The sequence below is a fragment of the Apus apus genome, chromosome 4 (genome assembly GCF_020740795.1).
Source record: "Apus apus isolate bApuApu2 chromosome 4, bApuApu2.pri.cur, whole genome shotgun sequence".
In the NCBI taxonomy this organism is placed as follows: domain Eukaryota; kingdom Metazoa; phylum Chordata; class Aves; order Apodiformes; family Apodidae; genus Apus; species Apus apus.
The window spans coordinates 58,669,573-58,690,700 of NC_067285.1; the positions used below are offsets into that span (position 1 = coordinate 58,669,573).

Consider the following 21,128-nt stretch of genomic DNA (forward strand, 5'->3'; position numbering starts at 1 on the left):
TTCCAGTGTCTCATCACCTTCACTGTAAAAAATGTCTTCCTATCTAAGTATCTAAAAATGTATTCTAAAAATGTCTTCCTGTCCAGGCCACATTCACCCTCTTTCGGTTTAAACCTTTGCCTGTCACTACAAGCCCTGGTAAAAATCTCTGTTGTTCTTATAAGCCCTGTTTTATATTGAAAGGCAGCAAAAAGGTCTCCTCAGAATCTAGGCAGCAATCCAAAGCATCATACGACTGTGTGGGTATTTAACAAGTATTTCAAAACATGTCCATTATCTTTTCAAGTTTGCTTTTCTAGTACTAGCATAAAGGTACAAACCTACTTGCACTAATATGCAGAAAGATGCATTTTTTTAAAGCTATACATCCCCAGATTTTTCCAGACACCTCTTGTATCACATTCCTTAATTTCCTTCATACAAACGAATGTGCTAAATAAAACTGCTGGCCTGAACCTTTTCCAATATGAGCATTTAACACTGTGTGGAAAAGTCCAGGAATCCATGCTCTTCTATGGCAGTGTTGCTTTTAAAACCACAGTATTTCCTCTTCCTGAAGACACAGCCAGGAACAACATTTTTGATAGCCTCATAAGGTTTGCAGGTGGAAGTAAGCCTTTAATCTCACTGCTATCTCTGTGAAAAACATTAAGCAGTTTGCTTCTCTCCACACTTCTCCTTCCTCCCCCACCCTCCCAATTCCAGAGGTCTCCAGGGTTCCATGCCGAATAACAGAAGCAAGACAGGCTATCTGATGAGAAATAAAATGGGATCCCATGTGATCATTACCACACAAGGCCACTTATGCTCTCTACCAATCCAATCCCTTTACAGCCAGCCAGCAACAGCACAGGCAGCAGAGCTCAGCTCAACCCAATTTCAGTGCTGTCTTCCTGACCTCAACACCATCGGCTGCAGTGCCTGGGAGGCCAGCCTTTCAAACATCCTCTGGAGTGGTGGGTGCAGTGAGTGGTCCTCATCAGCCAGAGCAGCACTGCATCTCTGTAGAAGTCGTGCATGGAGCCCAGCTTCACACATGACTTGCTGATTTCTCTCTGTGTGTACTAGAGATTGCAGGATATTGGCCACTGCCAGCTGGAGATCCAGTGCATGCTGAAAAACAGAAAAGCAGGAACTTGGGAAGATCCAAACTGATAAGGCAAATAAAAGGAAGCCCTTATGCATAATAATGAAAAGGAAACTACCATTAGCAATGAATACAAAGAGGCATATACTTAAATACATGTGCATGTGTGTTGGGGGCATGTGCGCCTGTGAAGAGACACATCTATATGAAAAAGGATAATAAGTTATATGAAGGATTACTGCCACCATTATAAAGAAAAATAATTCAGGTAAGGATGGTTCAACTAACCTCTCCTTTTCACTAGAATTGAGTCAGTTTAGAAGTTCCACATGCTTAGAGCATACTAAGAACTTTTATTTTTGTGACTGCTAAGCTACCCCTAACAACTTTAAATTTCTAAAACCTTTAAGGTATATGCAAGGTAACTGCCAAATTAATGCCCTGAAGACAGAAAGTAGCCATGCTCATTGCCAGTAGAGGACAAGAAAGAGGAACCCAACCTAATAATTCTTGTAAGCTTTTGGAACTTTTTTCAAGTAAAGTGCTCTTCAGGGAAGACATCTCAAACAAAAAATACTTAGTTGACTTCAAAAACTGTCCAACAAATCCTTCATATAAAAACCACAAGCAGAGATTTGGGTTTGAGAATTGTACAATACAGGTAGTACAATTTTGGAACTAGAACCTATTCCAGCTAATTCACACAGCACACATAAACTGAGCTATAATGTCCAATCTCATGTCCATTTTGTACTATATGTTAACATGTGATACACCAGGGAAATCAAGAATTCATCACACTTAAAAATTTATCTGATGGCCACTTCAGACACTTTTTTATATTTACATTGTTGCTAGGAGTTAGAAAGAGACAAACAAACCAAAGCCTATGAAATAAAAAAAATTCTATTAGATCTCTATGTCACCACAGTTACTCAACTTGATTAGTCTGTGAAATGTATTAGCTTCTCAGATGAAACGAGAGGACATAAACAGTCTTCCTGTTTCCTATAGCCATCTTTTTCCCTAGTCAGTCTTAAAAGCTTAAAATAGCAGATATTTTTTCCTTACCTCTGGGTGTGTAGCTGATCCAACAGAGGCCAGAAGATCCAGCATTGCAAGCATAGCACCAGGGTGGATAATGACTGCATCAGAGCTTTGTATGGATGTGGGTCCTGTTTGGAGTTTCACATCAGTTATATTTTTCTGAGGGCAAACAGGAGGTGTTGAAACAGAATGATATGCGTGCCTGCAGGACAGAAAACATTCCATGGTTACAACACCCATCTATCATGAGCTCTCCATTTTTCAAGCAGCTGTAAAGTTTAATTGGCCTATAGATGTCACTCCTCTCTCCTTTCTCTCCCCAGTCAGACAGACTAAGCACTTTTCTCAAATCTGTTGCACGTGTTTCCCCAAAGACAACCTGGGAGGGTCTTCTCAACAATGCTTGAACTCAGAACTCTTTTTCCCCACATGCTACGCTGTTTGAAAAACTTGGTAATCTCCCCCTTTTCATTCTAGTGGCAGTGGCAGCACACAGCAACAGCAGCATATAAGCTACCTGCTCCTGCTCTGGGGGACAAATTCAGTTTTAAATACACTTCTTCACATTTGCTCTTCATTAACAATTGATTCTAAAATGTACTATCACAAAACTCAGCAATCTCTAACTAGCTTACAGGAACAGAAAGTTGTTCTTGGCGTACACTCATGCCAGAAGTCCATATGCCCTCAGCATTTCCATGACAGCTACAGCAATTTACTTTTACATTAAGCTGCTTTAGTTTGATTCAGGGAAAAGAGGTTTCGACACACAGACTTTGAAGCAGGCACTTGTGCTGAGAGCTGCAGACACATTTCTCATTGAAACTCTCAGAGGTATCAGCTTGATGCCATTCTTCTTTCAGCGCAAGATTCAGTACACAAACTGCATAAGTAGCTTATTTAACACAGGTTTTCAAGATGGTACTTCAGAAGCAAGAGATAGCTCAAGACTCGTGCTCAAAACACAAAAAACACAAACACACCAACAAAAAGCCCAAACCACCCATATTCTGACAGCATTTTCATATATACTTATTAGTGAGAAGAAAGAAAACAATATAACAATTGGTTGCCATTTTACAAGAAGCGAATCCAGCCAAAAATGGGCTTCTTCCTATCAAATCAGTTGAAAGGGTATCTTCCTCTCTTCTGTCCTCGGAGATTTACCTAACCCTAACACTTGGAGACTCACTGTGCCTCACGCGTTAGGCACTTCCAACTAGGAAATCTCTCCTCCTGGGAAATACAGGACATAGATAGGAGATGAGGAAGACTGCAAATAAAATCCTGTCCTAAACACTTTGAAGGCTGCAGCTCCAACACACACATTCACCCCAGCAAAAAATGTCATTCATGGGCAAAGGCTGAGCCTAAGAAAGGACACTAGGAAGTACAGTACAATCTTCTGTTGGCCAGAAAATAGGCTGGATAAAATTAATTTTTGAAAGTACAAAGATCCAAGCTACTGGCACTGAATTCCCCAGGAATGACAAACACAACCCGGATAAACCACGAGGATGCAGATGGCTGGTCAAACAGACTTTCTGAAAAGCCAAGCCTCATCTATTTTTTTTATTAAAAAAACAGGATTGTACAGAAAAGATCTGAAAAGGGTCCAGGACAGCATGATCACTCTCTCTGTCCACTTTTGCTTTGAGTCTTACACAACTTATTATCAACCAAAGGCCTTTTTTTTAATGTGAAGATCCATGCCAAACATTCCTTTACCTCAGCAAGTACTCACATTACCATTTGATGCTCACCTGAACTGCCCAAAGCACCTCACAGAGATAATGACATTTTAAACTATTCAGTCTTTACCTCACCTTATACCACACAGTTTTAAAATAACAGCTTGCTTTTTCAGTACTACAAAAAATAAAGGAAGCCTAAAATATCTATTTATATGTACCTGCATTCATATTTTAAGTACCAGCCTGTGTCAACTACCTATCTGGCACTCTTTTATTCACTACACCTTAAGATCACCTCATGTTTGGCAGGCATTACATGTGGTTGTTCTGCTGGAAGGATGTGCACACCTGTCCTTGAGAGTAATTCAGTGAACCTGAGCAGCCATGCCAGTTACACCTGGGAGAACAGGAAGATGTAGTACAGGAAAGGGCAAACCATAACGTAAGAGGTTAATATCAGGGCCAAAACTGAAAAAAGCCTCCACAGGAAAAGCTGTTTTATTTCAAGAAAACAGCTACTGACAGGTTCATTATCTGTTTTTTTTTATTCTGTGCAATTACTAACAAATGAACACCTTAATAAGCCATGCACCCTCTTACAGAAAGTACCGTTCTGTGAAAAATTAGCCAAGAAAAAAGAAATCCTGCTGTATTAATTGATCTACTAGCATAGCCTGAACTTCTTCTCTGAACTGCTCCTGAGAGTGTCATTTATATCCCCCTGTAAATAATTTCTTATACTAGGGGTTATTTGGTTTTGAATCATGAACCTAAGTGCCTCAAGAGTCTGAAGACATTTCTAATCTGATATATTAGCATAATTACCTTGGATTCACTATAAAACAGACCTTTACATTTATTTTATCCAGTAAACAAGAAGTGAAAATGCATACCTCAGAACGAAAGAAAAAAGCAACTTGAGAGAAAAAACCCCAAGAAATAAGAAACACAACAGTTTGAGAGAAGTCAGATGTGATATCAACTTCTCTGTAAAGGGTTGGTACCTTTTCCTGGACAAAGCTGGCGTACCCCAGGGAGAGGGGAGAGAAGTCTCATTTGTCAGGCAAGGAGGGATCTGTTCTGCACGACTACAGACAAAACAGACAGGGGTAGGACAGAGAGGTTAGACAAGAAACCAGAGGCCATAAGCTTGTTAGTTTTACAAAAGCACCAATAAAACTGTTATTGGGATCCATTCTTCAGAAACAACGCAGACAACAAAGCATGCTACTGAATGACATGCATCAGGTAAACATGGGCATGCAAAGCATGTACTTGTTTTATGGCATGACTCTGCAGTGTTTGTTCATTACTCCACAGAGCTTTATTGATCTGACCGTGACAGTAGAGCATAACATCTTTCAGTGTTAAACAGCAGAAATTGTGATGAGAAAGTAAACCCCAAGCAAATTAAGTATAAGCAACACAGTTAAGAAATAAAATCTACATTAACTTCACAAAAAATGACAATCAAAAAATTTAAGAAAGGAGGGTGAATGGAGTCACTAAAGATGACAGCAAAAAAAAGTAATGTAAGGAGGCAGCTTATGCAATAAGCCCCCTGAGATTTACTTACCCCGTTGATTCCTCATAACTAGTGTTAGCCAGCCTTATAACTTTTACAGTACATGCAACACATTCTTAAAATACATTTTCCTCCCCCTATCTGAATAGTTCAATAATATTTTAAATTGAGATCAAATAAATTAATTTCTGTTCTTGGGTTTTGGTTTTTTGGTTTCTAAACAGGAGAATAGCATTACAATTTGCTGCTTTGGAGACAAAATTTTCATTAATACAAACACTTCAGTTTGTACTTCACGAGTCACCTAGTTTAAGGAAGCCTCACCAACTGGCAGCTCTACTAATATCTCAGCGTACAAAGCCATGCCTTCAATACTTGGAAAATCAGATGCTGTGTTTGACTAACTAGGTGGACTGCTTTAGAAAAACAGGTCATATGCATTAAATAGCTGGGGTACAGCAGCTCCAAGGTCCCAGATACAAAGCTTAGGTCTGTGTGGTTTAGATTTTGTACCTTAAATTATGGGCGATGAGTACTTCCAGACAAGCCCATTAACACATACTTCACTAAGTTTTGTTGTCATTTTGAATCTACTTTTAAGACTTCTCTGTTCATATCAAATCTAAAATATAATTTAAATTCTAGGAGTTTTATTCTAGGAGTGTCTCTCAGTTAATTTAAAATAACAGTAATTTACAGAATAGTTAGAACTTTAAAGAACATGCCAATCCATCTAAAGCAAGATGTCTACTCTAGGTGTGTTCAGCCTGGAGAAAAGGAGGCTGAGTGGATACTGTATTGCTCTCTAGAACTACCTGAAAGGAGGCTGTAGCGAGATAAGGGTCAGTCTCTTCTCCCTAGTAACAAGCAATATAACAAGAGGAAAAGCGCTCAAGGTAGGGTGCCAGGGTAGGTTTAGATTGAGTCCTAGGAAGAATTTTTCACTGAAAGTGTTGTCAAGCACTGGAACAGGTGGCCCAGGGAAGTGGCTGAGTCACCATCCCTGGAGGCATTTAAAAGATGTGTAGATGTGGTGCTTGGGGACATGGTTTAAGGGTGGACTTAGCAGTGCTGGGATCATGGTTGGACTCCATGATCTTACAAGTCTCTTCCAATCTAAATGATTCTGTGATTCTAAAATCATCATGGTATTATGTAAGTAGAGTTCTGTATCAAAGGAAACTCAAACTTTAGGTGTGACGTTCAACGACCAATTTTTCATTTGACTTAATAAAAGCATAAAAATCCAGTAGTCTTGTACAATAAAGCAACCAGTCTGCCTATCAATCAACAGGTTGCTTCAAATGTAACCATAAACTGACATCTGTCTTCACCGCTGCCATGACAAAAATGTTCCAACAACAGAAAGAATGCTGCATACTCCGGAGAACACCAGCAAGCTAGGTCAATATTTGGTCAGATGTTGACACCTTATATTCTTCTCACTGGAGCGAAGGAACAAACATTATAATGGAAATAGAAAAGCTTGCAAGGAACATAGTTGAAGAAAACTATTTTGGGAACACTGGAACCAGGGGCAGGGGGGTGGGAAGAGAAGAAAAAAAGAGATGAAAAAAATTAAAGCAAAGTTCATACCTGTCAAAAGAATCTGTGGCTACCTTGTAGAGGTAAATAAAAAGTTTGCTGCAGTGTCTTAGCGTAGGTGACACAGAATCCAGGGACATTAGGTCATCATCCAAAAGTCTTTGAAATAGTTGTGTATTTGAAGGGAAGACATTCAAGGGACTTATTTTTCTCAAGTCTGAGAAGCAGCCCAGTAATCGAACAGCATCTGCTAGTTTTTCATACTGGATCTCTGTTTTGAAGAAGTGAGAGTTGGCTGGCTCATAGCGCATTGCTGCAGTCAATGTGCAGAACACAGTGTGAAGCAGTTCAAACACTTGATTCTGGTTTACTTTCTCCCAGCCATTCTTAGGCGGCGAGCACAAAGATCTTTCCATAGCAACCAGTAAAGATGTGACATACACAAATCCACCAACTTTTCTAAAAACAGTTCTCGTGCGGTGGCTTTCTCTCAGCACTGAGAGCAGGGCCTATAGACAAAACAAAGAAAACAAGAAGAAAAAAAAGCAGCAGCATTACAAATGGCTTGAGAAAAGGTAGAAATGTTCTTGTTTGAAATACTAGCAAAAGCTTCATGTCATCTGTTAGAATTCAGTAGTGACTGAAGTCTCCAAGGATCAGCTTTGTACTTCAAGAGACCCTATCCTCAAGAACTTACAAAATAAAAAGAGTAGGGTAAAAAGCAATGCATTGTCCCTAATCTAGAAATAAGAAACTTAAGAACATAAATGAACCTGCCAACAGAAGACTTGACCAAGCATACCACACAATGGAAACCCAAATGCCCAAGTAACTGCACAGAATAGAACCATAGAATTGTTTAGGTTGGAAAAGAGCTGTAAGACCCTCAAGTCCAACCATTAACCTAACTCTACCAAGTCCACTGCTAAACCATGTCTCTAAGCACTGTATTTACACAACTTTTAAAACACATCCAGGGATGGTGTTTCCACCACTTCCCTAGCCACCATGTCATTGACAACCCTTTCAGTGAAGAAATTTTTCCTAATATCCAGCCTAACCTTCCCTGGTACAATTTGAGGACACTTCCTCTTGTCCTATCATTTGTTACTTGTGAGAAGAGACCAGCACTTGCCTCTCTATAACCTCTTTTCAGGTATTTCCAGAGAACAATAAGGTCTCCCCCCAGCCTCCTTTTCTCCAGACTAAATAACCCCAGCTCCCTCAGCTGTTTCTTAGCAGTGATACAGAAACTATAGCTATTAGTAAGGAATCTACACTGCCATCATACTTCGCTAACAATTTCAAAGTGGGCAAACAACTGCATGGAGCAGTGAGAAATCTAAACCTTGGAGCATCCTAACACAGGTCTCCCCAAATCTACAAATGCATAAGCACATGGCAGCTATGAAGCCACAACAGCACTCAAAGACAACAGCAGCAGCAAAGAATTAACAAAAAAACCCCAACAATTTAGGTTAGCTTTCCTCCACAATGAAATCCATAAATCTCTGAACAGAGTGAAACTTAATTTTAAGATATGCCCTTAGAAAATAACCCTGAGAGTGAAACAAAAATGAATAAAACCTTACTTGCTGAACAAATACAAAGCCACAACATAAACAGTGGAAACGACATTAATCCAGGTACTATAAAATAATACTAATGTGTCTGTGCAATCAGGGGGTGGAGAAGTCCATCCACCCCATCAAAAACAAACAAAAAAGACCTGTCATGAAAAGTTTGACCCACACGAGTACGGAACATACAAGAAAAAATCTCAACATGAAGTGTAACAAACAACAGAAAAATGTTATTGATAGAGAAAAACTGGCTGGGGGGTTGGGGAGGAATCTTTCATGACCAAAATTTTACTTCTTCAGAATCACAGGGTTTTCTTGGTGTTTTGTTTTTTTTTTTTTGTTAAGCACTCAGAATATGAGTAACGAAATAGCCTGTCATTCCTTCAAAGGCAGTAACTAATTTCCTGCCAAACCTGGATAAACAGTTAAGGATGCATCACTGCACCATTCTGGGCTGTCAGTTCCATAACCAAAACTTCTGGAAAGAGTAACAATGGCAGAGAAATACAGAAAGTCAGATGAAGAACAGAAACCCTGACTTTGAATGTTAAATCTGTTGGGGAACTGCAGTTTTGTTTCTCTCCCCTTAAACACAGTGAATGAGATGTGCTCAAAAACAACTGAAGACCTTGATAGACAAAGTATGTCAAATGCATTGTTTTATTACAAGCTTTCCTTTCTGTCTTTTGGAATAATATGAAGCTGTTCATCTGCCAGAGAAATATTACATGAAGAACTTGCACGTAAGACTAATTTGCTTATTACTACTTGTCTCAGCTTTTCTATCCTAAAATAACAAAATTATGTCAATTTACAAGACTAACATTACCTATACTGAGAAGAAATCATGGGTCTAGATTAGCAGCCAAAAAACCTAACATGATGGAGAACATGAGAGTCTTCTCTCTTCCTTCTCCACTTGCAGCCTTACATTCCTACCTTTCAGTATTTTGCTTAAGCAAGCAAGTTCTTTGACTTTATCTTCTACTGTGGTCACTAAATTTTAAATTATATTAGCTAGTTGAGCATTTATAACTAATAAATTGGTAAAATAGTCTGCCACAGGATAACATAAGCCAGCACTGAAAATAAATTTATGTGTTCCATGCTTGCCTCTCCCCTCCCACCCCTGTATTCTCACTGTTTTTAACTGAACAATACTCTTGCCATGGAAGAGTATCAAAACTGTAGAACCTCATTTCCTGCCACGGACAGATGGAAGAAAATAAAGACCATGCATCAAATGTACATTTTTTAACTCCAGAGATAATCTACATTCAGCAACTAAATACCATCCTTTGAAACCAATCCAATCCCCTTCTCAGTGTTTTACTTTTTTAAGAAGTGGCTTCGGAGCAAGAGTCCTGAGCAGTACTTCATTTACCCTTAAGATGTCAGTTTTCAGCTGCAGTTCCGTAGGTGGAGCAGAGTGCATTAGTCCCAACAAAGTGCCCATATCATCCTCTCCGCTAGGTGACAACACCAACTGCTGGATGATCATCAGGGCATGCTGTCGGCACTGGGGATACTTTACTATGTTGTGCACGCATCTCGCACCACCAAACTCCCTGAAAATACCTACAGAAAGGGGGAGGAAAGGTAAGTGCATAAGGAGTATGAAAAACACAATCAGTAACAAATAAAGACAACATAAAACACAAAAGATGTTTATTTTCATTTCTACAGGTTGAATGGCAGAGTTTTAGCCCTATGGATGTTTAATGACTTACTATTTTTTCTCTCCTACCACAAATCAAAATAGAACTTGAACAGTTTTCTTTTGATATTATCTTTTTACTAAATGTGTTGAGTACAAGGATGCAGGTTAGCTCTAAGAATTTCCTCAGTAACTGTTACTCCAACAGTAGGTACTCTTCTCATGCTAGAGCTTAGAGGTACAGGATGAAACAAATAAAAATATATATCAAACCCTCCATCTTTACTGAAGACTACATGCTGGTTTGGTTAAGGGCGGTGTTTATATTACATTTAGTTAATTGCTAAAAATGTAAGTAGGCTGCTTCTGGACAAGATGAGCAAACTAGGTGCACTGGTTGAGAAGTGATTCTGTCTTTCCACAATATTTTTAAGATTCTGCAGAAGTTTTCTTGTGGCAAGACAATCTCTGTAGAGATAAAGCTTAAGTCAAATAAAGGTTCTCAAGCTTACTGGATACTCAGAAGAAAACACATACAATATTAACTGAAAATTAAATGACAATTTAATCTGAAAACATCATAAAAAACAAACTGGAATATATACGGCACATATAATGTGCATTCAGTACAGAGTCGGCACCTAGAGTACTGCCCTATCTTAATTACTGAAGATGAAAACAGAGTAGGGAAATGGATCAATGCTGCATTGCTGCATCAAAAGGGACAGTTTGCCTTGTGACTCCAAACTAAAAGAGCAGTTTAAATCACCAAGTTCAGGATTAACAAACTAGTCGGGACAATGTTTATTCCCTCTAATGTACATATACAAATTTTAGTCCCACCATCCATTTTCAATTTCCTGTCTCTGGCATTCTCTGTTTTCCATGACATTCTCTATTTTCTCTGACATTCATTGGATGAGACACGGACCTGGACAAGGCAAAAGAATAGGCCTCAGACCGTGAGGCTGCATTCCTTTAAAGGTGAAGTGCATCTCCTCAGGGGTCAGGTGTCTTGCTTTCAGAGTCTGAGGTAATATTGCCCACTTCTCCCACTCTCGATCTAGATTCTCAACTAACTAGTGAATCTGTCTGGACACCCAAATTTATTGTTTGAAATTCAGTTACTAGTTATGAAATATTCAGGAAACCTTATCAGAGATAATGGTTTAGGATCAGAAACCAATCTTTGAGTTTGGTATGCAAGGATGCATAATGTCTATTTATGTATATCTGTGAAGACCTAAAAATCCCTGCTGGACTCTGGATACAGTGCCACTGGGCTCACATCCCAGACATGCTGCACAGACAGCAACCACAACTTTGAAAAATGGTTTCTTAACTCCTGTACTGCTCTGTCATACTCCTGACCTTGGAGAGCTACTAATGAAATTAGGTTCTCGAACTCTCCAGGAGTCTTCAGAAACAATCTGGTCTCATTGCACAATCCTTATGTGTTTTACACCACCCCCTGTTGCTTCTCTGCTGAATACTCAAGAGATTAACTCAGTACCAGGAAGTAGTAATGAGATACTAATGGCTGCTTCAAGTTTCTCAGGTGAGGTCAGAAAGCCATTTAACAGCAGCCAAGGATTTATCACTAGCCAGGTGGATGCTACCGCAGTCAGATCATAATCCATACCTCACAGAAGCAAGGCTCAGGTGCCACAGATCCTGATGCCTGATCAGGTACTACTAAACCAAGACGTGTGCTTGTAAGATATGAGGCGGTTCCAGTCCTTCAGAGATGTTATCATCAAGTACTTGAAACACCTCCCGTTTCATTCTCCCTTAGAAACCAAGCAGTCCTGAGGTTTTTTGGTTTGGGGTTTGTTTTTGCCCCAGTTTCTCCTTATATGGAAGCCCCACATGTACTTCTGTGCCACTCCTTTCTGACTTGTTTCTAATTCTGCCCTTTCTTACATGGCAAAACCAAAGCCGAGTGATAAATGTGCAAGTGTTTATTGATTCATGTAATTAATCTGTAATCTATACCAATTCCTCTCTAAAACCTCCTTATTTCAGCCAAATTCACTTGTTTCTTGCTTTATCATTGAACAGATTCATTTAGTAAAAGAAAGATCATGTGGTTTTTTCCTTTCCATTGACAGAAGAAGTAGATTGGTGGACAAAGGGGAAGTGGCAAAGGAGGCATCTCAACTTCATTAAAGCTTCTGGCAGTGTCATCCATGGCTCTCTTATATGCAACCTGACAAAATAGTCTAAACAAGATCACAACAGCCTGAACACATAACTAACTGAAAAATGAGCTTGGAGTAACCTATGCTTTGCTGAAATGCCTTTCTCTTTTGACAAAGGCTATGCCACTGGGGTTTATCTGTGGTGCTGAGACTAATGCCTTTCCTGATGGAATTAAGACCTTACTTATCAAGTACACAGACAAAGCCAAACTGGCACATATTATAAATACTCAGTGAGAAGAATTCAAAAGCCACCTTTGAATGTAGTTTGAAAACACAAACTGAAATGCAACAGAACTTGAAAACAAGCAGTGAAATGACATAGACAACACTGGAGATTACTCCAACACTGGACCTAAATTTTAATAAAAAAATTTGCCCATGCAAAAGTGGGAAAAACCAAACAAGTTACAAGCTTCACAGCATTAGCCCAGGAGCTAATGTTTAAACAGCTGTCAAGCAAGCTGGACAATTTTCAGGATTTCATTCTTATGCATATGTCACAGATTGTAATTTCTTCTGCTTAAAATGAAAACAAAAACAAAGCCAGAAGTTAGGAAACACCAGTAGGAATTAAGAAAAAGGAAAAAAAGCTAAAAAAACTGCTGAAAGAAGGATGTTTCATGGCCTCCAAGGCCAGAAACCTCCTGGTTCCTCAGGCTGGTGTTTGTTTCCCCCTATCCGCTAATTTCTTCTTCATCTAGTGGAACAGACAAAAAGAGTTTATTATCCTTTCTCAATCTGTCATTTCAAGGCCTCAGAGACAGCTTTTACTGGTATGAGGTACACTTACTGTCTATTTAGATGTTGTTAGTCCTTGGCTGATGAAGCATAATACAAAGCTGCCTGATTTAGGAAAGGACACTCATAACAGAGCCCTATTTACACACACTGACTGGGCATATGCCTTTTAAAATTAAAAGCCATATTTCAGTAAAGATGCAAGCATTTTTAATCACATTTAAGTAGACATGACCCTGTCAACAGCAAACTACACATCTAATTATATGCTTAAACTTTCTAATATACAACCTGTGTTACAAGCCCTACTACAAATTATTACAGTATTGTTGGAGAGTGATGGGGTGTGGTGGCTGCCTTCAGGTAAACAATAGCAAGACAAAAGGAACTCAAGATAAAAAACCCCACTATCTTTAATTTTATGCATTCTACTTTATGCTGCCTATTCTTGCTTACAGAAAAACTTGGCAAGAGAAAAAGTATATTTCAATATGTTTGGATAGAAAGTCCAGACTGCTATGCTTTCAGGCATGATTTTCTGAGTTACTTTTAAATAAATATTTTTACAGCAGTCTCTCTACTTACCTGCATTTGTGTTTGATCCTTGGAGTAGTACTGTCAAGGTCTCCATAACCAATAAAGCCAGCTGCTTTTGGTCCTCAAACGAACTGTTTCTTGAATCCCCTAAAAAATAATTTCAGAAGCCAAAGTCATAGTATGAATCACTCTTTTCTAAGATGCTTCTTGATACTTTCCACCAACATTTTTATTTTCTTTGCTTCCGCAGAGAACACGCAGCCTAACCTTACTTCAAAGCAAATTAATATTTACTTGACACATGCATTCCTGGGAAAGCTTAACTATTAATAATTTGAAAAGTTTCATTTATAGAGACAATAATTTAAACAGAAGATTTTGAGTACTGTGAGCTCAGTGGCTGACACTGCAACTGTATGCATAGTTTCATATCCCCAACTTACACTCTTGAAGCCACAAAACCATACCATAGTCGAAGGCTAATAGGATCTGTTCTTGTTTAGTATGCAGTACATGAAAAGAAATTCCACACAAAAGCATAAAAATACATTCATGTAATTAGTGTATATGTGCTGATGATTCAACAGGTGCATCAGACAAACCAACACTGCAAGTGGTATATTTATAAACATAGAGTAACACTCCAGAAAAAAAACACCAACAAAATTGAAAAAAGAAATCACTCTAGTGAGAAGAAAGCCACAATAGAAGGGCACACACACTCGGGTAGCACCCTAAACAGAGGGCAGCTTGGTCCATTTACTTACAAAAAAAATTGAGCACTGATGGGTTTTTCAACGGAGTTGCTGGCAACAAAGCTTTCTAACTCTAATCAGCTGCTACCGCTCACTAACGAAACTCCAGACAATAAACCAGGATAAGCATCCAACAATTATGTCTATAAATTAAGTGTCACTGATGCACGCTAACTCAATTGCAGTTCGAATAAAGCATTAAAAACAATAATCCCTGTGTGTGTATGTATGCACATTTGGCCCTTGGCAGCACATGCTTTGCAAAGCTAAGCAGCTATGTAACATCTCTGAGATGATAAATCCTGGAGATAAGTAATTATCAATTTTATTTTCTTTTAAATGCTTTTGGAAAAATGTAGATCCAACTTATAAAAAGGACTGCAAGCTTAAGTACATACTCCTATTAAGAGCTCAGACACGTGCTCTAAAATATTTTTCAAAGCTGAGGCTAAACACAATGAAATGCCCAACTACCTTTTGGAAAGAAGAGTATAGATACTGCATATTGCTCCTTCACTTGCTCTTTTCACTTGAAGAAATATTTATTGAACCAATGCATAAAAAACCAAACCCAAACATTTAAAAAGGAAAATATGAGCTCCTACTATTTTATGTTCATATAGCATCTTTCCTTAAAGCTTGCCTTGAGCTTCTTGCAGGACATTACAAGAGATGCAATTTCAATAAGCCTTTGAGATCACACAGCAGCCCCCAGCAGAACTCGGCCCTTGAGATGCATGTTCAGACTCTCTCATTCCTCCTCTTAAGTTTCAGCCAAAACAAGACATTTCGAGCCAAAAAAGGACACGTATTAGTAAAACAGAAGAGCACACATTACCTTGATCATTCAGTGCCTGAGTGGGATCTTTCAGAAGGGCTGCATATTTATGAAGAAGATTTACCATCACCTCCAGAAGTCCCACTTCCCTGAAGACATCCTTAAAGATGTAGTCATGACGGGTGAACTTAAGGAGTGTCTTCATGGCAATGATGCTACACTGAAAAGAAGTGCTGGATTTTAAAAGGATGCTCACACTGATCAGTTCTTTACAGGGTATGTAATTCAAGCTGAAGACAACAAATTCCAGCATCTCAAAGTATTTGGTCTGCACTTCTGGAAGTTTAGGAATTTTCTCTGCAAACTGGGACAATGTGTGCTGCGATTCCAAAATGAAGTAGTTGGCATTGTCCGCCATATAAATATTCATGATGGCATCAAGGATGATTTGTGCTAGGTAGTTGGTTTTTGCTCTCAAAAATGCATTCTGGAGGACTGAAAATGCTTGAATATTCCTTACACTGTGACCTAAATCAAGAAACAAAAGTGGGATGAGAAGAAAAAGGGAAGAGAAAGTTCTTAATTATAATAAACAATGAATGCACTTGCTAATGATGATCATGCAGTTCAATAAGTGTGACTGAAAAATTATAACACATAATATATACTCATATTAAAACTGACTCTTCAAAAAAGTCTCTGTATGGTCACTTACATTGCAAATCCTACAATGTCCTGTTCATTAAGATGCCATCTTCGTCTTTGAAAGTGTTTACATAAGCAGCTAAATGAAAGATAATTTCTTTAAAATAGGTAAGTAAGCTGACCTATTGTTAAAGTGTGCAATGAGAGACAGCGCTGGAGACAAAACAAAGCTTGCCTGTCATCTACCCATAGGAAAACTCATTACACCAACAGTTACATGGTCTGTATTCCATAATGCAGAACACAGCTCTGTCCTCTACGTATATTTGTTAGGCTAAGTTTAGAGTACCAGTCATCTGTATTCCCTCACTCAACAGAGCAATAAGCCATGACAAATTCTCATCAGCTGGGTTCAAAGTTAGACAACATGCATAGCCTCCAAATTATCCCCTTGCTTCCACTCTTTGGCAACTGCCTGTGAGAAGAAGAGATCTATGCACAGAGAAACTATGCAGAGCAGGCACAGGCTGGCAGTTGCCTTCCACACAGAGGCTGTTCTTGCTCAGGTCTGGATCAACTGGTGTGAATGACCATACTGGTACTAGAAGGTAGTGCAGGAATGACTGGCTTTGGGAATTACTCTGGGAATAATAAAATTTTGGCAGGGTCCAGTACTGTTAATGATTAGGGAACTAAGACAAAGAGTTGTAAAGCATAAAGTAGCTACAATAGTAGCACAAAATGACCTCACATCTTTAAAAGCTAGGTGAAATTTTTTCTGATAAGTACCTTCAAGTTGAATAAAATCTCATTAATTTAGCCAAAAAATGCATCATGTATGAGTGCTTCCTGTGGCCACCAAATTTTCTATGGAAGGATATTATTCATATTCTACTAAAAAGATGTCTCAAAGCCAACTTTTTAAACATCTGTAGGAACAGTACAAGTCATGGTAGACAAATCCCAAGATACAGAAAACCAGTGGCAAACATTATATAAGAAAAATAAACCATCAAGAGTGACAACTTGAAACACATTCTGAACAAAACATTTAGGATGCTCTAACAGTAAAATCTTATTTTCAAGATTTTTAATTTGCTATAAACAAATTGTTACCCTGATTTAAAAACCCTTTAATGAACAAAGAATCCTTATTTATTACATATGTTCTGTGGAATGCTGCTCTCTTCATGATTTATAAACTAAGTTGTCCAATTTAAATTTACCTATCTTCATGTCTACCCTCACCACCTTTACTGTCAGTATTTCTCCAGAAGGCAATAGTAAACTTCCTTAAAAACTCAGATGGAAGAATTTCACATACTGGAAGAATATTAATATGATATGTCGCACACATTTGTTTCTAAAAGGACATTTTTACATGCTTTCTTTACAATGAAAAATGTCAAAAAGTGGATTTAGAGCTTATTAAATGTGACAGAAACCTAGGCAGTGACAGATATAACTATTTATATTCTGATTTAGTACCAACAGTTGTTTCAGGCAATGAAGCAGATGACTAAATTGTTTGTTTAACTACTCTTCAGGACCTCTCAAGAAACCAAATTTTAACCAGCTCACCAGAGTTCAAGAACTGAAAGGATTTAAATAAAAGCAATTAAGAAAATGAGCTAATACGATCTTCAAAAAAGACAATTTGCCAACAGAACGAAAATCAGGTAAAAGGAACTGAGAGATATCATGACAAATGCCAGAAAAGTAAAATAAAATAATTCCTTTGGGGATTGCAATAGGCCATGGTTCTCTAATGCTACTCTATCTGAAAAGCTGACTCGCTTAAGCAAAAATTAATATGTTGTTATCAAAACATGGAGAAATATTAAGCTCTGAGTGTGACTATCACCTTCTTTCTCTATTTAGTGCAAAGGAAAAACAACTCCCATGAACAATGAACTGTCTCAATACCAGATAAATAAATTGTCCAAGGAACCTAAATACACAAGAGAAACAGTGAAAGTAAATCTGTTACACTATAAATCTACAATTTTTCTTGTAACCCTGGTATTAGTAAATCCCTTTTAAAAGTCCAAGTAACAAACTACCTCCACAGTCACTATTGAATTCCAAACTCCTTAGTTATATACAAGACTTACTCTAATTTTATGTTCATGAACAGGACATGAAAAGTAAGTTTGCTTTTATATAAGCCATTTCCCCCTCAGACTTCCTCAACCTTATCTCCATATCATAATTTACTTTGGTTGCAAGCATACCACAGATTTCACCACTTTGTGAGCACTGGTGATGAAACAACATATTTCAACTCATGAGTTACACTTGCCTAAGCTGACAAAAGCTAGCTGAAAGCAAATCTGGTCAAAAAAACCTCCCCCCTAAGGAAAACCCCCTGAAAAACAACCAGCACATCAGTCTTTTACATCAGTTTAGTAATCTTAAAATACCATAAATCAAATCACTGCATCTCTTCATTATGATAAACACTTAAAACGTCCACAGAGAAACTGTCAGCATTGCAGTGAGAGTTGTTTGACTTCAGTCCTCAAAGACAAAAGCCCCACACTTTCTTCATTGGGTATCAACCTCAAAACAAAACTTTTGAGACCTACAGAACTAAGTATTTCATATGCAATCTTAATAAAAGAACCTACACTCAATTGCAAATGGTTTGTGTAATCTTGTAATGTTTCTCTGTGTTTCGTTGTTTACATCTTAAAAAAATATTTAAAAACCCCAAACAGAGGGAGAAAGCAGACTCACCTTTGCCTGCAGGCTGTGGGACTGCAAATCCAGGAAGTAGGAAAGGTACTCCAGTGGTAACACCAGCTGGCTTTAATTCATTGACACCATATGTTGTTAAGGAAGTTATCAAATTCACTAAGTCCTTCAAAGCATCCTTAGATTCTGCCTCTTTTGCCTGTTCTATTCTAAAGAAAATACAATTGATCAAGTTAGCAGCAATAGTTTATTTCCACTCAATTTTAGTATCTCCACCATTTTACTCCTAATTTAGAGTCCCCACTTTAACTGTCCTTTTCCTCCAGTATTTTACACGTTCTCTGCTCATATTTCATACCACTAAGTCAGTCAAACATCACTGGATTTATGAGAGCATACATTTATTTGACATAGAAATTCACCTCATAAATCTTTCCTTGAATTCAACAGTCTACTAAAAAGCAGCACAGACATGAAAATTACTTTTAACATCCTCTTAGAAACATAAAACTCTTGGATAGGAAAATACCTAGATACTTGTCATAGATTACACCCAGCTGGAAAGAAAGCACCACGTGTCTGCTAGCTCACTCCTCTCCCCACTGTGGGATGAGGAGGAGAAAATTCAACTAGAAGCTCATGGATTGAGATAAGGACAGGGAGGCTTCACTCACCAATTATGGTCACAGGCAAAACAGACTTGCCTCGGGGAAAAAATAAACTTAATTTATCACCAATCAAATCAGAGCAGGCCAGCCAAAGAGAAAACAAAACCAGAGCTTAAATACCTCACACCACCCTTCCCTTCTTCCCAGGCCCCAATTCCTTTGCTCCCAATTTCTCCTCATGCTAAGTAGCATGTATTCGATACTAAGAAGAATGCACCACATGGACATATGCGATTTTTCATTACATAATATGTTAAAACAAAACAAACAGAATACCCAAACCCAAAAATCACTAGCTGCTGCCAAAATTTTATTTTCTGAACTCTTTCTAGATTTTTATTATCAGTTGTTTTTAAGCATCTGCTTTCTTAGCACATACAGAAACATTTAGTAATAAACCAATACCAATTAATAAAAAAAGTTAACACAGTTTCATAAATGGAGAGATGCATGTAATTTCATGTGTTGGTCCTAATATCTTTGATTTCATAATAACCTCTAATCCCTTATTTGTTCAAACCTCTTCACTTATTCTTTATTAAGAAATCATTTCAGAAAATGCTCATAGTCAACATTCCTTCAAGCACTTCTGCATACCTGAGGAGGAGGTCACACAGGAAGTTGTATCCTTGCCATATCCTAAAATCATCCAACAATGTTTGGGATACATCACTGGAGTCTTTGAGAAAACAAGAAAGTCCAGCAAACATCTCAACTATTTCTAGGGGAGAAAGGTCATCAGACTGCTGCATGTTCTGAACACACGTGGACAAACATTCTTTTTCTGAAAAGAATTGCAATTAAGAAATTTATTATTTTACTGACATTGATCACAGCAAGACATAACAAGAATTATAGCAATGAGGTAAATGTTATTAAATTATCTCTTATCACATCATTGTTAAATCACAGAGCACTTGAAAATGAGTAGGATTATCAAGTGGCTTTGGATCTGAACCTGAACTCTAAACACTTTTTACCAATCCCTTCATCCGTTTTAAAATCTTTACTCTTGTAGGGAGGAGACTGTGTAGACATTACTGTTTTTCACCTAAAATGCTTGACCAGGTAACTCAGCAGAATAAAAAAACAAATATGGCAACTGTAAATAATTCTAAACTTTTTTTTTTTTCCTTTTAAAACACCAAGTTATACAAAGCACTGACTTAAACCATTACTCATGCTAGGTAAAACCCTACACACGACCCTTTACATGGTATCTTCCTATTGCTACTGTGGTTAGCATGTATGGCATATTTGCTTGCCCAATAAATTTTCATTAAAAAGAGACAGCTTGTCTTGTTCTGCATATTTCACACACTCCATCAGTTCATTGCTCAATTGCAAAAAGCTTTTCCAAATTGATAGCCAGATATTGAGTTGCACTCCTGTTACAAAGATGCTGTTCCCTTCAATTATCTGCTATTTAACTTTGCACCACATGAGACAAGTGCAAACTTTTCTAGCTAGATGGTTTACAAAATTTCCCAGAGATCGAATCAAAGCATGAGAAAGTGAAAAGATTATACTTTGCATATGACAAAACATCCTTTTTTCCTGAGTATGAGACGAGCCTCTTGACAGATGTAGTTCTCTCTTAAGTTAGGTTCATTATTTTTATTAACAAGCAAAAGGGAACACTGACTTGTTTTCTTTTCATGATTTTATTTCACTTTTTAAAGAACACAGAGTACCTTTTGATACACCAGCCTCACTCCTCTGCAGGTCAATCCAACAGAGAGGCAATAACGGTAGTAGTTGCAATATGACAAATGACACAGTCAAAGCCCAGTTATTTTCTTTGTAGCACTTCGTAACAATTTCACACATACACATACACCTTCTACCTTCATCAAAAGCTCACTGAAAGGCTGTTGCGGACACACACAAAGTATCTACCACCTTTGAAGTCCTGCCTGAAAATACCTAACCGATGACTATTATGCCCTTCCAAGAGATACTGTACAT

The 21,128-nt window shown here is 38.0% G+C and overlaps 1 protein-coding gene across 4 annotated transcripts in view; it reads right to left on the reverse strand.

Annotated features, from left to right (window-relative positions):
* Positions 1-21,128, reverse strand: part of WDFY3 (WD repeat and FYVE domain containing 3) — a 165,002-nt gene that overhangs the window by 68,828 nt on the left and 75,046 nt on the right. For 3 of the 4 annotated variants that reach the window (XM_051619234.1, XM_051619235.1, XM_051619233.1), the window contains exons 8-16: positions 19,758-19,944; positions 18,535-18,701; positions 15,211-15,678; positions 13,666-13,764; positions 9,866-10,059; positions 6,950-7,407; positions 4,833-4,916; positions 2,159-2,336; positions 899-1,113 (exon numbers count right to left, since the gene is read on the reverse strand). In XM_051619234.1, coding sequence (XP_051475194.1) covers positions 899-1,113; positions 2,159-2,336; positions 4,833-4,916; positions 6,950-7,407; positions 9,866-10,059; positions 13,666-13,764; positions 15,211-15,678; positions 18,535-18,701; positions 19,758-19,944 — 2,050 coding nt within the window. The remainder of the gene's footprint in view (positions 1-898; positions 1,114-2,158; positions 2,337-4,832; positions 4,917-6,949; positions 7,408-9,865; positions 10,060-13,665; positions 13,765-15,210; positions 15,679-18,534; positions 18,702-19,757; positions 19,945-21,128) is intronic. The other variant, XM_051619236.1, reaches the window with a different exon arrangement.